Source organism: Labrus bergylta, chromosome 17 (genome assembly GCF_963930695.1).
Source record: "Labrus bergylta chromosome 17, fLabBer1.1, whole genome shotgun sequence".
Classification (NCBI taxonomy): Eukaryota; Metazoa; Chordata; class Actinopteri; order Labriformes; family Labridae; genus Labrus; species Labrus bergylta.
In genome coordinates this window covers 13,021,214-13,036,450 of record NC_089211.1, presented here as the reverse complement: position 1 = coordinate 13,036,450, position 15,237 = coordinate 13,021,214, and the positions used below count along the sequence as shown (strand labels likewise).

At 36.7% G+C, this 15,237-nt stretch overlaps 1 protein-coding gene across 2 annotated transcripts; it reads right to left on the bottom strand.

Annotated features, from left to right (window-relative positions):
• Positions 1–5,815: 5,815 nt before the first annotated feature.
• Positions 5,816–13,730, bottom strand: si:ch211-241b2.5 (programmed cell death 1 ligand 1). 2 transcript variants are annotated; one of them, XM_020629879.3, is made up of 10 exons: positions 13,626–13,730; positions 12,728–12,788; positions 12,233–12,495; positions 11,662–11,758; positions 11,121–11,387; positions 10,146–10,256; positions 8,124–8,192; positions 7,648–7,695; positions 6,832–6,958; positions 5,816–6,506 (listed from the first exon to the last, which is right to left on the bottom strand). In XM_020629879.3, exons 2-10 carry the CDS (start codon positions 12,780–12,782, stop codon positions 6,023–6,025), a joined length of 1,521 nt encoding a protein of 506 aa, XP_020485535.2. In that variant the 5' UTR covers positions 12,783–12,788; positions 13,626–13,730; the 3' UTR covers positions 5,816–6,022. The 2 variants fall into 2 exon arrangements, with proteins under 2 accessions (XP_020485535.2, XP_020485536.2); XM_020629880.3 differs by lacking the exon at positions 8,124–8,192.
• Positions 13,731–15,237: the final 1,507 nt, after the last annotated feature.

Genomic DNA, 15,237 nt, shown 5'->3' with positions numbered 1-15,237 from the left:
TCATTTAAATGGGATATAATGCTTTACTAAGATTTATTGGCATTTGGAATCTAACCACAAAACCACCTTGAAATCCATCGAACTGTTCAGTTGTAGCACAGAAAAATGTACTCCAATAGAAATGCATTAATGCACCAACTTTCTACTGTATTAGAATTAACTAAAGCAAACAGGCCGGGAAAGGAAGATGTATGCATTTTCATGGCATTTTGAAGGTCTTCACAAAAAGTTTTAGAGCCTGAATTTGTCTCCAGTGATCCTTCAGTTTCAGTGCAAGTTGTCAGATCATAGTTAGCAAACTCTGTATCTGTATCATGTCCTTTCATGTTTCTTGTAACATGTGAATATCTTTTGTTTTACTGTGTCAAATGACAAAGTAGTCATGCTAAGGTATAATAATGAAATGTCCCGATGTTCAAAGGGGCATGATGATGTAAATAAAACAAAACATTTCTATTTGCAGGTCTAGTACACGTTGAAGGAGGGTAGTTATACGAACACCAGGTAGGAGCAGAGAAATGTAAAAAGACAAGCCCACACATTTACTCGATGCAATAAAAAGTTGAATAATCACAATGCTTTGACCAAACGTTCTTTGTCAAGTGATAGTGTATAGTGAGACCATTTGTTTGAAACATTTTCTTTTTCTTTTTCATGCTGCAGGTCAGGTACACATGCTTTCAAAACTGGAGATTTTCAAGGTCCAATTTGTGTTTCTTTCTGATACAAATTTCGGATACCTGAATCCACCACACTGAGAGTCAAGTTGAATTGCAGTGGTATGAAAATATTCATATAATTATTCAACAGACCTAGACTCTACCTCAGGTGTATAGCAACACTAATACAAACTGAAGCTTCATGCTGTATGCAGTGTTATTTTTCTTGTGAACAACGTTGCAGACATTTTGCTAGCTCAGACTAACCTTGATTGTCCACTACACACTTTTTTTCTTGGCTGTTATCAAATGAAAAATTACTTTAAATCCGTTCATCTCTGCATGCAGCTCTTTACAGTTTAGTTGTCGCTGGTAGCTGTACTAAATCTATGGTCATAAAAACCATCAAACTTGCTAAGTAAGCTGCTGTTTTTCAGGAGTTAAAAAAAAATTGTGGTGAAAGAAGTTGATTTTTCCAAGTTTGATAAACTATGGTTGTGGTTTGCTGCAATTTATGCACTCTCAAGAAAAGTTCAAATACTGGTAATATCAGAACAACTGTTTGTTTCTGTCTGCAGGAGGAGCAGATGTTGTAACATTATCCAATTAGTGAAATACTCTATAGTTATAATGTAGTGAGAACTCATAACCAAACAGTTTTATATAAGCCGGGACTTTAAATATCTCAAATGTAAGATATTGCCCTCTTTGCAGCGCAACTCCAAACCTGATCTTGTAAGAGAGAAAGAGTCGATCACGGTGATATATACACGCTTGTTCATGTGTGTGTTTTTTGTGTGCACATTTACATCCATACGTTATTGCATAATTGTTTCCTGATGCTCTTCCTCTTCCCCAGAATATTAATTACCAAATGATGAAACTGCTGCTTTGGTCTGGAGGGTTGAGGTTGGAGGAGGAAATGGGGGCTGCGCATGTAGGAGGGCATCCTTTTTGATGGGGTTAACTCTCATTTTGAGTGCTGTGTATGTGTGTGTGTGTGTGTGTGTGTATGTGCAAGCGTGTGTGTGTATGTTTGTGTTGAAGGGGGTAGCATCAGCTTTCTTGAAGAGTTAAATTTCATGGACATAATTTTTTCTTAGATTGAACAGATGCTAGAGGATATTTAGCTATAGCCTAGCTGTATTTTAGGCACAAAATCACAATTGAAAACATTTTTTTTTATCTCCAAAGAAAACCCTTTTCAGACAAACTCAAATTTATTTACAGCCAAAATAAGAAGTAAATCATTTTTTTTAATCCCTCGAGCAAACATAGAGTAGATTGATCTATTTCTATTGTGAATATTAAAGTCTTACATCAGACTTTATCCATGAGGAAAAACTCACTGTGATCCCAACCACAGAGCTTACAATATTAGAGATGAAATACAATAAGTAACACTAACACAGACATTGTAGACCTTTATATCAGATAAAGAATAGACAGTGAATGTAAATCAATGTTTAGAATCACTAAGTCAGTTCATCATGTGAAATACTTTTTTTTAATTCAAAGAGAAAAAAAGCGAGGGAAAAAAAAGCTTTTGCATGTGTTTTACGTCTATCGTTTTTATCTCTGTGACCCTTGTGTTCTGCAATTTCCCACCAGGGTGAACATCATTTCATGGATTCATGTGAAGTCAACATCAGAAACCTCTGGCGCTCACACTCAGGCTGCATTGGAAGGAGTATGGTGCCACCTAGTGATACTATACAGTAATGCAGGTAGGTGAGGTAACTACTCCATGAACCATCTGTAATACCTGAAATAGTGGTTTTATAGATTCTTAAATAAGATTAGCTATTAATTAAAGAATATGACCAAATCAATAAGACGACCCTGCCTTTTAAAGTTATTCATTCAAAGAATACAAATGTGTTGAAGAGGTATACATGTTTAAGTCATTTCTACTTTTAAAGTGTAGATTATGTTTGTACTAAAGCCAAAATGAACCTTTTTAAAAATTAAAATGAACACGTTGATGAAAAAAGGAGGTTCATTTTCACTGACAGAGGAAAAAATCCTTCAAAAGTGTATCGTGAAAAAAACAATTCTTAAAGGGTTTTAAAGAGTAAACATAGAGAATGTGAACTTCATGCAGTTGCTTCTTGCTTCATAGTCCTCAGTGTGTATATTTCAGAAAAACATATTTTCCAAGATATCACAACACATTTGGTAATCCCCATGATTCTTAAATTCTTGGTCCTAAATCTTTGTCCTAAATGAACTAATCTCATACAGTTCCTTTTCTCACATAAATGCCGACAGACAGTCTTCTTAGAGTGACTGTGTGCGTATAATAGGAACTTTGAGTTTACAGGAAAAAACAAGAGGGCACGGTTGAGTTCATCACAGCTGAGATGGCAGATTAACAGATGTCTTCAGATACTTTCTGAGCCTTGCTAAGCAAAGCAGAAAACGTGAGTGTTATAAACATGCTCAAAATAAACATGCTCAGTCAGTGCTACTGTTGAAGATTTAAGACAGGGAAGTTGTCAATAAAGCAACTGCAGATCACTCCCTTTTGACACTAAACACACAGTGTGAGCAAGAAGAAGTAATAAAGAAGAAGATTGTTTATTAATCCCACAAGTGGAAATGTCTTTATATGAGGTTTTTTTTCAATTCTAGTGTTTTTGTTTGTTTTCGCACAGCCATTCCCTTTTGAATGCTTCTGCAATGTTACTTTAATAGCTAATATACTATAAAAGACCTCATATCAATACATAAGAGTACATTTATTTTATTTCTGATTTAATTTCTGACCTATTTATTACCTTATTTATTTATTGAATTAGCACAATAGCTTAATTTCATTTGTTGTCCTCATGCAGGCTCTTACAAGAAACATAAAACAAATATTACAATTAAAGAACAACTCAAAGAATGGTCCACAAGACGCCTAGAGTTCACATTTTCCCACCAAAATTGTAAAGTTTGTGACATTACAAATAAAAGACCCATGTATAATAAGCTGGTTAAAATGCAGAATGAGCCAGATGCAACAGGAAACGGGCATCAGAGGAGAATGCAGATGTTAGCTATATGTCTGGTTTGTATTTAGCAAATGTTTTAGTTTTCTTTTAAAGGCAAGTTGTCACAATCGTTTAATCTTTTAGCGAGGAAGTTCCTGGTAAGAATTCCTGTCAGACAGAACTGTGTAGAGTTTTGTCTTCTCCCTGTGCATGTGTGATTTTACTCCGGATACTCCAACTTCCTCACACAGTCCAAAGAAATGCTCCTAAGGTTGATTAGTGACTATAAAATTGGCCATCGGTGAGAATGTGAGTCTGGCTGGTTGTCTGTCTCTATATGTCAGCCCTGTGGTTGACTGGCAAACAGTCCAGGGTGTACCCAGCCTCTCGATCAATGACAGCTCAGATTGGCTCCAAGCCCCCCTGCAGTAAAAAGCGGTATAGAAAATGATAGTCACCTCACCTTTTTTTGTTTACTTTGTTGTAGGATTTTTTTATTTTTTTTTTGGTTTTCCCATACAATTTTCAAGTTTGATGGCCAGATTTTCAAAACATATTGTAGCTGAAGCTCCTACATATATGAATATAAAAGGAGTATGAGGTGTTTGAGCATCTGCAGCATCATCCTCAAATAAAAGGACAGTGGAAGAATCTATAAGCACAACATTGACCTTTCCTCACCAGATAAAGTCTTTGTTAGCTAACACTTACCTTTACAAACATCAGCTAGACATAGAGCACCACTGACATCCATTTGGTGTTCATGTTCTGTTTGTTTTTTGTTTTTTTTTCATTTTTAGCTCTGTTTTTGGTCTCCACCAAGTGAAATTGTAAATTACACCCAATTTGTCTATCTGCTGTTTGGTGCCAAAGAAGCAGAGGATTTTCTGGCACAACTTCACCAACTACCAAGGTGCATGAAGAGTGAAAGGCTTGAAGAGGTCAAAAAGCTCCAGCAACAACCTTTGCAGTCGGAAGATTAAGAAACCGCAACTTTATTAACAAATTGACCGACGCATTTCGGCTTGTGGCCTTCATCAGGGTCATCAAGAATACATCCCCTATTTCAGCCAATAGGGTGCATGCAAAGTTGGGCTGGTTAGGTTGATTGCCTGTTTAGTGCCAGACATAATGTGTTCAGTGGGTTTATCACTGCTTGAATATCAGAAAATGAGTGACTCAAGTTGCTGCTGGCCACAAAACAAAGCTCTTCTGAACACTGAAAAAGTTTCCTGACTAAAGTGTTCCCTTTCAAGCCCCTGCCATTTTATTTTGTTTTAATTTGAACCTTTATTTAACCAGGAAGTCCCAGTGAGATTAAAGGAAAAAAACAAGGTAGCACATTAGAAGACAACATAACACAACACAACAATAAAAAAGGAACATAAACAACACAACATGGGGAAATCACAAACATATTATAAAACAGTATTCAAACACACAAGTGGCTTTCCATGACAAAAAAACCACATGCCATCGCCACCTTCTTAATGATGCTCTTAAATCTGTTTAGTGATTTCAATGTTTTTTATTTCGTCTCTTTTTTTGAAGATGATTCCATGCAGTGCATTATAAGAAGAGACAGTTTTTCTCTGCTCTATCAGCACACTCTTGGTACTTTGAAGAGCAACAAATTTGATGCTCGTTGGCTGGTAACCAGTCAGACATGCCATGCTCCCCTGTGTGGGTAACATCACCTCTCAGCTCTGAATGTAAATAAAACCCTTAATGCAAACGGAAATGACTAAATCATGACTCACACATGCTGACTGACTGAAAAGCTTTCTCATGAAATGTACAATGCTACAATTACTTGTTAACAAAGAAAAAAAAAATTTGTCTTTTTAATCAGAGGTTACTGGAATGAGCCGGTCATCTTGCCAGGAATATCCTCAGAGTCACTTCCCTTTTTTAAGTCACAGCACCCCGATTCATTCAGAATCTAGAGAATGGACCTGAGGATGAACTTTCTTTTTCTCTCAGACTGACACATAGCAGAAACAGAAACAACTGCAATCACTTGTAAAACATTCCAACTATCAGAAGAAACGTTTCTAATGTGTAACGACTCTTCTAGTTGAATGAAAAGTACAAAGTTGAGGATGATCAGAGATTATACCTACAAGATTCTTCAACCTTACAGTATGTAATGTGGGAAAAGATGTTCTGTCACAGCTGTTCAGTAGAGAATAGAAATTTCATTTATTTCAGAAAATTCATTTATTGTGCATGTCTCATATATTGATACAACTAGTTCTGCAGCATATTTGGGCATCTAAACAATCTGACCCCACAGTAAAAGAAACTATGTACAAAAGTGTCTACATCATGTTTGCCTGAAATGTAAGGAGGGCGCCATGTATTTTTCTCCTTGTGAATTCGGTGCTAAACATTTTCATTTTGGAGCTCCAACACCCGTCCTGTCCCCACTATTTCCCTGAGCGTGTCACAGTGTCCCACGCAGGTCGTGACCAGCACCCTACATCCTCCTCTTTCTCTCAGAAACATCCTCAAGGACTCATCAAAACTCTGGTTCCCTTCTGTGTATCCGTCCAACAACAGCAGAGCCTCGCTGGAATGACTCAACAAAGTCCTCAGCTCGTCTTCTGTTGTTGTCTTCTCAGTGAGAGAGAGTTGAGAGGTTATTTCCTGATACAAGTCCCCCTTCACTCCGCTGCAGTCTAGATAAAGGATAAGTCCAACAGCACTGAGGTCAAGGAGGTTAGGGAAGGCATGTTTGGGTCCTTCAGTCCAAGAGGAGACCAGGATGTGTGCTAAAGTCGTCTTCCCGCTCCGTGGCGGTCCCTCGAGAAGGAGAGTCTCTCCAGCTTCTGGGAGTAAAGCTTGAAGGTTCACAGGCTGGCCCTCACTGACAGAACAAAAAGAGCAAGGAGCAAAATTAGTCTTAATACAAAGCCCTGAATATTACAACACAAAAGTTTCAATTCTTAATCCCCAGCCATGTCAGAATAGGCAACAAAATGCCACAATATCAATTCAATTCAATGAAGCTGCTTCTTTTTATGTGCTAGCGAGCTGCAGGATTGACTTTGGTGAACTCTGACTGCAGCAAATTTACACTGTTGAAAATGTCAAGCCATCCAGACAGAGCTGAAATGTATATCCTCAATCCTTTTAATAAAAATGTAGACGTGCGTAAAAGATAAAGAGGGTCCAATAAATGTATGACTCACTTGTTTTGCAGCCTGTGAGGAAGCACCTCCACACCGGAAGCTTCCCGGTACTGTCTTGGCATTTCAGTGAAGGAGGGTTCTGAGTAATGGGCTTTCAAGAACACCCCCAGTTTTTCCTCTGTACTGCCTGCAAAGCACAGAGGAGATGAGTGTGTTCATATCCACATCAATCAATCTGTATCATCATCGTCTACATAATGTAAAAGAAATCCTTGGTAACGTAGTAGAGGCACAGAGTGTGCACATTGATATTATGAAAATATAGAGTTATGTAGTTCAGTAGTCTAGTGCTGTTACAAATAAAAACAACTCTCTAAAAGTGAATTTCCTGAAATTTTGTTACTAAACAACTCTGGACATATTTCACACTATCTTTTTAACAAACAACAAATTAATATATCTCCTAAAACTATCAGGTTTTCCTTCACAGCCTCTGCAAATAAAGGATATATAATCATGTCAAGCGCTGAAACGATCAGTTGATTGACCGCTGGGTTTTTAAAATAATTAAAAGACAACTTTTTGATAAATTCATCAATAAAATAAGTTTTCAAGCAAAAAAAAAAAATGAATACACACCAACTAAAGCAGCTAGTAGTAAACATTTGTTTCTTTTCCATAAATGTAATTATCAGTATTCTGTACGTATTTGGATCATAGACTGTTGGTTTGACAAACAAGACTTTTGAACACACCTCACAATTATTGGCAGATCAAAAATGAAAACAGGCCCTTCTTATCTCTCTCATCTCATCTATGAAATGACAATTAGAAATCATACAAGCAGTACATGTTAGCACCATGAGACTCTCTTACCTTCAATAAATATAGTTATCTCCTCGTCCTCTTTTTCTATTTGCAGGCCTGGTTAAAAAAAAGAAAGAAAAGCACGTTGGTAAGCAATTAAATCACCCACACACCTCAGTTTGAAACTAAGTAATCCAATAAAAAACTGACATATTTTATTATTATTTTAACCTTTAACTGCAGGCCTCTCTTTACTGAAAAGCACAATTATTTTTTTAAATAACAGTTTTATGACTACATCGGAACACAAAGTTAAGTCAGTGTAGAGAGAAGACTTTCTATGTATGAAAACAAGCATCATTTATTCACAGATTAATTAATGCATTATCAACAGTGACCATTTTTGTAGCAGATTTTGTTTGCTCTCACAGTTGACTGTTTATGTTGCACATATCAGAACAGTCACTACTCTGTGAGTATAAATGAAGTGCATACAGGGTGATGTACTTATTTGAAGTAAATCTTTTGGATTTGTTTAGACTTACAAAAAGCAGTTGAAACTGTCCTGCATGATCTATTAACCAAAAGGTTCCTGGCGCTGCTATTTCTACACCCTGTGGAGAGAAGAACATGCTATTAATCATGTTGGTTAAGTACTTTTTTATTCAATTCAGGGTCGAATTTTTGGTTGATACTGTTTAAAAAAGAGGCATTCTTGTATTTCTTTTAAAATCACAAGGTAAGCTTTCTATAGGTGGATGGTAATATATTGCATTGAATGTTTTGGCTTTAATTCTATTTATTGGATTTTGCGTTCCTCCTTATTTATTCATTTTTATTTTATTTATAACATTCTCCTCTTATTAAATCAGATCTTCATTGAGTTTGTAAAAACTTTGTGGGAAGATCTGAGAACAAAAATGTTTCTAAAAGAAGACTGAGTACAAGTGATTGGTAGGGTTATTGTATTTATTTCCAAGTGAAATATTTTTGGCCCTGCACTCTTAGAATTGAGACATTATGTTTCGTTAGAACTGTTTTGAAATTGTTGTCTCATACCAACTTTAAAAAAGTAACCCATGATGTTTTTTCCAGATCTGAAACTTAAGTCCGACTTCTTATCATTTTGACACAATCAAAGCTCAAGAAACGTGCTGTTGGCTTGCTGCTGATATGATGGAGGTGTTTTTTATACTGAGAAACTTTCATTCATTAACAAAAAACCTCAAATTCCCCTGTGAAAGAACCAAGACAACGCTTGGTGTTTCCAAACCTGTTGTGATACACCTCAGGTCCCTAAAAGCTAACTCATGCTCACTGAGTCACATGCCCACAAAAGATTCCCGCTCAGCAAAACAGACAACATTATCGCGCCAAATCAGACACTTACATTCTATATCAGTTCACAAGCACTTCCTCTTTTACTTCAAAATGACGTGACTCAACATGTGTCACATGTCGCATGACAGGTTTACAGCTGAAATGACACACCGTTTTTTTTACTCATGTGCCTGACATTTTTCTGTCAATTTGTCCCCAAAAATGTAGACTGCTAAATTGCTGTGGCTTAGAGCTGACTCTATCCGATCTGAAATGGTGCTTGTGATAAAAGTTCAGTTTTAGTTGGTTGATTAAAGTTCAGTTTGTTCTTTCAAGAAGTTCTGTCCTAAAAAGCTGCACTATTGTAGTGACTTCTGTTGAAAGGATAATGAAAGTAAATAAATACGTCAGTTTAATTTCCTATAATGTATGCTACACAATAGTGGATTATCCCCTTTTATTTCCTGCCTGTATCTGTGCACATCCTGATGGGAAATCCATCCCTTCAGTGACACCGCCTAACTGCACTGTCATTAACTGTAATAATGACCAAAGACCAAAAACTCCCCAAAAACTGCTTATTCGATTGATGATTCTACAAGTCAACACTGGGGACAGTAGCATGTTTTAGCAATGCCATTTCTACCCATAAAGAAATACTTTCATTTGCCTTCTTGTGTGACTAGCTTGTTTGCATTAGCTTGTGAAGGACACAGTCTGAATAAAAGGATCTACTAGATTTGTTAGAGGTGCAAAACAGCAACATTGACCAGATTAGTCTAAAAAAAAAAAAAAATTGGAAGACATGAACTTGAACAGAGTTGGTCAGGGATTCAACAACATGTTGTGCATGCCGTTTGTAAAGATCACTGCCTTTATGATATGACGGGGTTTATATACACGTCAGTGCTGATCCTGAACATCTGCAACACAACAGTAACCTCAAAGCCTGTTGTGCACTGTCTCTCTGCATTTTGTTCAACACATAAACTTTAAATTAATTCACTGACTGGAGTCTGGGCTTAAAGAACATCACAATATATACTGTACATAACAAAAATGTTTGTAATATACATTTCATACCGTATCTTTAACATTAACATTAAATGTTAGTTAAATGTCTGAAATTTAAAACCGAATCATGTGTAATGCTGTGGTTGTTGTAGGCAAATTTGTCAATGGCTGAAAATGGAAAGAATTCAGCGAAAAAAGAAAAAGGGTTATTGAGCAGTTGAGCAAATAGTTACCTTTGTGACGTTGGTACATGAGAACTGCAACTGTTATGGCAACCATGGTTACTCCAATGCACATTATAATGATGAGAGCGTTGTTCTCTTCATGAAGAACAGGCATTTCATCTGTAATAAAAAGAAGGATAAGTGTTTATAGCCGGAGTATCAAACCATGTCAAGTGTTGGCTCAACGGGAGTAACACCAATGCTTTAAATGTTTGACCGCAATGGAAATAACCAAATAAACCAAATAATGCTGCAAACTTCCCCTTAGTGGTAAAGATTTTACAACAGTACAGCTAAAATGACTGCTTATTGGTTTCCTAAAAGCTAATAAGGCTTTTTTGTTGCTGCATGTCAATGTTTTTTAAAACTCTTTTAACACACCCTGTTTTTTTATCTCTTGACATCTGCTGAACTGTCACACCTCCTAAGCATTACAGTACTTTGCCATGTTTTGCTCATAAAGTCAGAGAGAATATGGAACGTTTTTTGCACACATGAAAGTGGAAAGTTGAGCCACCTACATACATATACCAAGGAAGCCTCTTGTTTCCACATGATAAAAAGGGATGACGTAAAAGTTCTCCTAAACGCTCAACCACAACAAACACCACCTACAGCTCCCCTGAACTGCAGGCTAACACTTTGGTACTCTGGAATCATTTGTTGGTGTGACAAACGCCCTTTTTGTTAGTAACCACATTTAATGTGGTTTGAGAGAAGATATCTCCATCAAAAAGAGACATAACAGGAAACCATAGTAGGTGGAGATGACTACACAATGTGATATGTGCTTTTTAGACGACAATACCCACGTCTTCACCATGTTCGCTTGTTATTGGATTCTTTAACTTTTTTTTTTTTAAGTCAACGTGCTGAGAAGAAATTGGAAAATATGACACTGTCAGCATCTAAAATCGCTGTGATTACATCTTCACGCCCATTTAATGTTGTCTTGTCAAAAAAATAAAATAAAATCATATTTACCTGGAATCAAAAACGTTGCAGAGGAGGCGTCCTTTACAAAGCTACATGTGTAGTTGTTTTGGTGTGATGATTGGACATGAATTTGACTGGTGACTTTAAAGAGCTGGTCTGCTGTTGAGACAGTTGTTGTATTGGCATTGACTCTCTGCATGTTTCCATCCTGCCACATAACAGAGGACTCAGGATATCCCTTAGACTGGCAGGTGAGCAGCACCCCATCCCCCTCTGCAGCCTTCTGGATGTCTTTAGTGATGGCTTTATAAGTAGCTGTAGGGAAGAATCAGAAAGGAAGATTATGATGGAAACAGACAGGTTTTTGCAATGATTTTGTAATTATGATAAAGGGATCTTGCAAAATAGGGAAGATCCAAGACCAAAAAGTCAAAAGCTTTTTTTTTTTTTTTTTTTTACAAAATTGAGTGACTTTGGTTTTGGTTTCATTTTCACAAAAAGGAGTAGTGACCAGAAATGAGCAAGCCCCCTTCTCTTAACAAAGTGCCTGAAAGTTTTCACCATCACACTGTTAGGGACAAATTATTACCTTTAACTGACAAAGTTATCGGTTTATAATCGGCTCCTTCAGATGTCTGCACCAAACACTTATACGTCCCAGAGTCATTGATCTTGAGTCTGGAGATCTGTAAGAAGACAAACAAGAGAGAGTAGAAACCTTATTATTCAAATCAAGGACAGTGTTGTATAATCCCCCATTCTGTATCTCAAATGTCTAGTTCTATATAAGACCAGCTGCACTTGTATGTATGATAGTAATGCTTAGGTTAATCTCTTGGTTCACACTTTGTTTTACTCTAAGCAAAGGGGTTGTTTTCTATCTGTTTTGGAAAGTGAATATTTTCCTGAAACAATATTGTGAACACGGATTGTAAATGGAAAAAATATGTCAGTAAACTTTTGCATGTTAGTCCAGTTAATAATCCATCATACACCACGCTGGGGAAGTTTACCCTCAGATAGGAAATTCCAAAGAAAGATGAGGAGATGGAAAGCCTAAACAAGTTTGCCAAACAATTACAGGAAAATTTACAGGAGAAACCCCATCAACAGGAAATTCTATGTAAATGTGTTGTGATCATGTCCCTGCAAGTGTTTACCTGTAACCTGGCCAAGCCATTCTTCAGCTCCTCAGTGAGAAGCTTCACTCTGTCCTTATAGGCCGGATCCTGGGATTCTAAGTGCTCCTTTCCGTTAGCCAGCCAGTACACGTGCTGAGTAGAGGCAGAGTGGATCCGATGCCAGGACACTTTTATGTCAGCAAGAGGGTTTGATAGATTAGGCTGAAACCTGCAGCCCAGCACAACATCTCCTCCAAACTCTGAGTCATACGTGCTTTGTTCTACCTCCACAGTGAACAAGACTGCTCGGAAATAAATACAAGATAAAGTCATGATTATATCAATTCCTAGATAGTCATCAAATGTTTACTTGGTAGAATATATTTACATCAATTCTGCTGAGTAGATATTTTGACCAAGCAGTTATATAAAGACTTGTATATCAATTACAAATAGAACGATTTACTTGTGTGTATTTGCATTTTCTGTTGATTTTATTATACACACATGAAAAAAAGACATTAGGCTACATACCTGTTAGTGATGGCTGAAACATGACTTGCAAAACTAAAAGAAGAGCCCAGTCCATTGAGACCTGAAGTGGAAGCAAAAGGGACTTTTACTGATGTTGAAATAGTTTGGACTGTTACTGTAACATGAGTCATGAGTCATGAGTCTGAAGAAGGCCAGATGTGAATTCCAGAGACATACATTTTTTTAAAAACTATTTACTCAGCCACATACACATTCACAAAATGTTGTCTGGTCACATAGTCTAAGGCAAAGATTTAGTGAGAACAATGCATGAATGAACATTGTTTTGCCTAAGGTGCCTTAAATATTCTCTCTACACTTTCAGTAATCCCGTCCCAGTCAAGCTCTACCTGCAAGGCAATTTTACTTTTACGCTTTTTTACTAAGAGAAAAGTCCAGTAAATAGCAAGTTCATTATTTTCTGTGCTGATTTCCTCTGAAATCGAAATTAAATATGGAGTTCTGCAGAATGCGGTTTGGTTTAGATGTCTTTGATTATTAAACACAGTCTACAGTCTCGCTCACATAGGAATTATCTAAGTATATTATATAGATTAAAAAATGTTATAAAGTATCTTCAAGTGTATTCAAAGCTTGTTGTAAGCGTGTTTACATGCCTATATGTAAGACACTGTATTGTTGTTCCAGCTTCACATGTAAGTTCAAATCGATTAAACATACCTAATAAGAAATAAATACAAGTTTTACGGATAAAAAATGAAAAGGAAATGCATAAATAAATGCAGACATTAAAACGCCTCAAGAGTAGCATCATCTAAAGCAGCCTAGTAACAAGTTAATTCTAGGCAAACAATCAGCCGACAATAACTTGAGTTGATGTTGTGAGAGTTACTCTCCGGACTGTTATATAGGATATCAATCAGTTAAGTATTCTTACCTGCAGGTTATGCAAACGCTGGTTGTATTTTCATATGTTGTTTCCTCCTTCCTTTAACGCCACTGAAGTCTGTGTGCTGCGTGTGCTGCCGCTGTCTTATAGAGATGGGCGTATCTTTCTCTCTCTCTCGCTGTCCAGGGATACCCCACTTCTGTAAACACGTGCCCACGCTATACATGTTTTCTGATGACTCATCAGAACGAGAGTATTGGTACGTTTCCAGTAACCATAAGTCCAAAACATCATGAAACTAACAAACATTTTGTGTTGTTTATTAGAGAGGACACACTCGTGGTCTCAGTGAACTGCATTGTAGGCTACAGTACAAGGAAGTAAAACGTTCCTCTGCGGTAACAAGCAGAGGGAAATCTGACAAAAGCCGTACCGTAATACATCTTTAATGACAGTCTGCTGCATGTGCAACTGGCTATTCAAGCAGGGACGATGAGCTACGTTAAAATGAGGCACGTCACGTCATTTGATTTCTCAGAAGGCTGTCAATCAAGGCTAGAGTTTACAATTCCCCGCGTTACCACACATTTGTAAACCTATTCATTCTTTTTTTTTTTTTTTTTTTTTACGTAGGCCTATATAGATAAGTTCAACAATGTGAGCTTTTGTATTACCTGTAATAATAATATTCCCACCATAAATAATAGATATAAATGACCCTCTTTTTTTTTCATATTACATTATCAAATATCCTAATTGTATGCTTCTCGCAGGTGTGGTTTCTTCATCAAGGCCTACTGATGGAAAAAAACAAACACCTGTAGCTAATATGCATTTTTATTTGAGGTATATGGCTTATTTTTATTACTTTAGAGTTGTGATAAGTTCTATTCTTTCAATTGCATAATATCGTATGTACTCTTCTTTTAATTGTAAAGTAAAATCTAGAAGTAGAAAATGAAGATGCTCAAGTAAAGGAAAGGCTATCATCCAATAGGACAAAGAACTTGACTTATTTTGTCTCTTTACCATTTGAAATAAAACACTATTAATGCTATAGTACAGCTAGTGAATTGGAAGTCAGTGCAGGTCAAGCCTTACATCTGCACCATCCCTAAACAAACAGTTAAAACATTCCACTTCAAACAAGTAGGCTACACATTTTCCTGCCAAGGGGAATTTCCAAGAGGTGTACATGTATCTTAAAATTTCACCATTTCCTCAACCAGCTTTGCAGATACCTCTGATATTATCAGTGCTGTTGCCATAAGGGAGTCTATTTTGGCAAAATTGTCATTGCCACTGGCTCATTGTAACCGTATTGTTTGAATAGAATGGAACTTTATTTGTCTACAAAGTGGAAAATTGTCTTTGGCTTCACAAGAACAAGACAGAGAAAACGTTATGACAAACAACACAACATTCAAGCACAGCAGGAAACCAGGAGAACACCTGTAGTCCTCGACAACATCACAGTCAGCATGGTTCGTGAATTTAAAATAATAATTTAGTATAATAATAAGCTAGAGTTTTAAGACATTTCATAAAGTTATAGATTTAAAAACAGTATTTTCATAAAACAATGTGCAGTTAGAGTTGAGGGGGGTCATTTTTTCCTTTATGAATTTAATAATTGAAAACCCTAAAGACATTTGAAATT

What these genes read in the sequence shown, in the direction of transcription:
- si:ch211-241b2.5 (XM_020629879.3), bottom strand. Translation starts at nt 12,782, where the DNA reads ATGGACTGGGCTCTTCTTTTAGTTTTGCAAGTCATGTTTCAGCCATCA. An exon ending in CATGTACCAACGTCACAAAG is followed by an intron (nt 8,193 to 10,145) that starts GTAACTATTTGC and finishes TTCTCTCCACAG; the next exon opens with GGTGTAGAAATAGCAGCGCC. An exon ending in GACAGTTTCAACTGCTTTTT is followed by an intron (nt 7,696 to 8,123) that starts GTAAGTCTAAAC and finishes TTTTTTAACCAG; the next exon opens with GCCTGCAAATAGAAAAAGAG.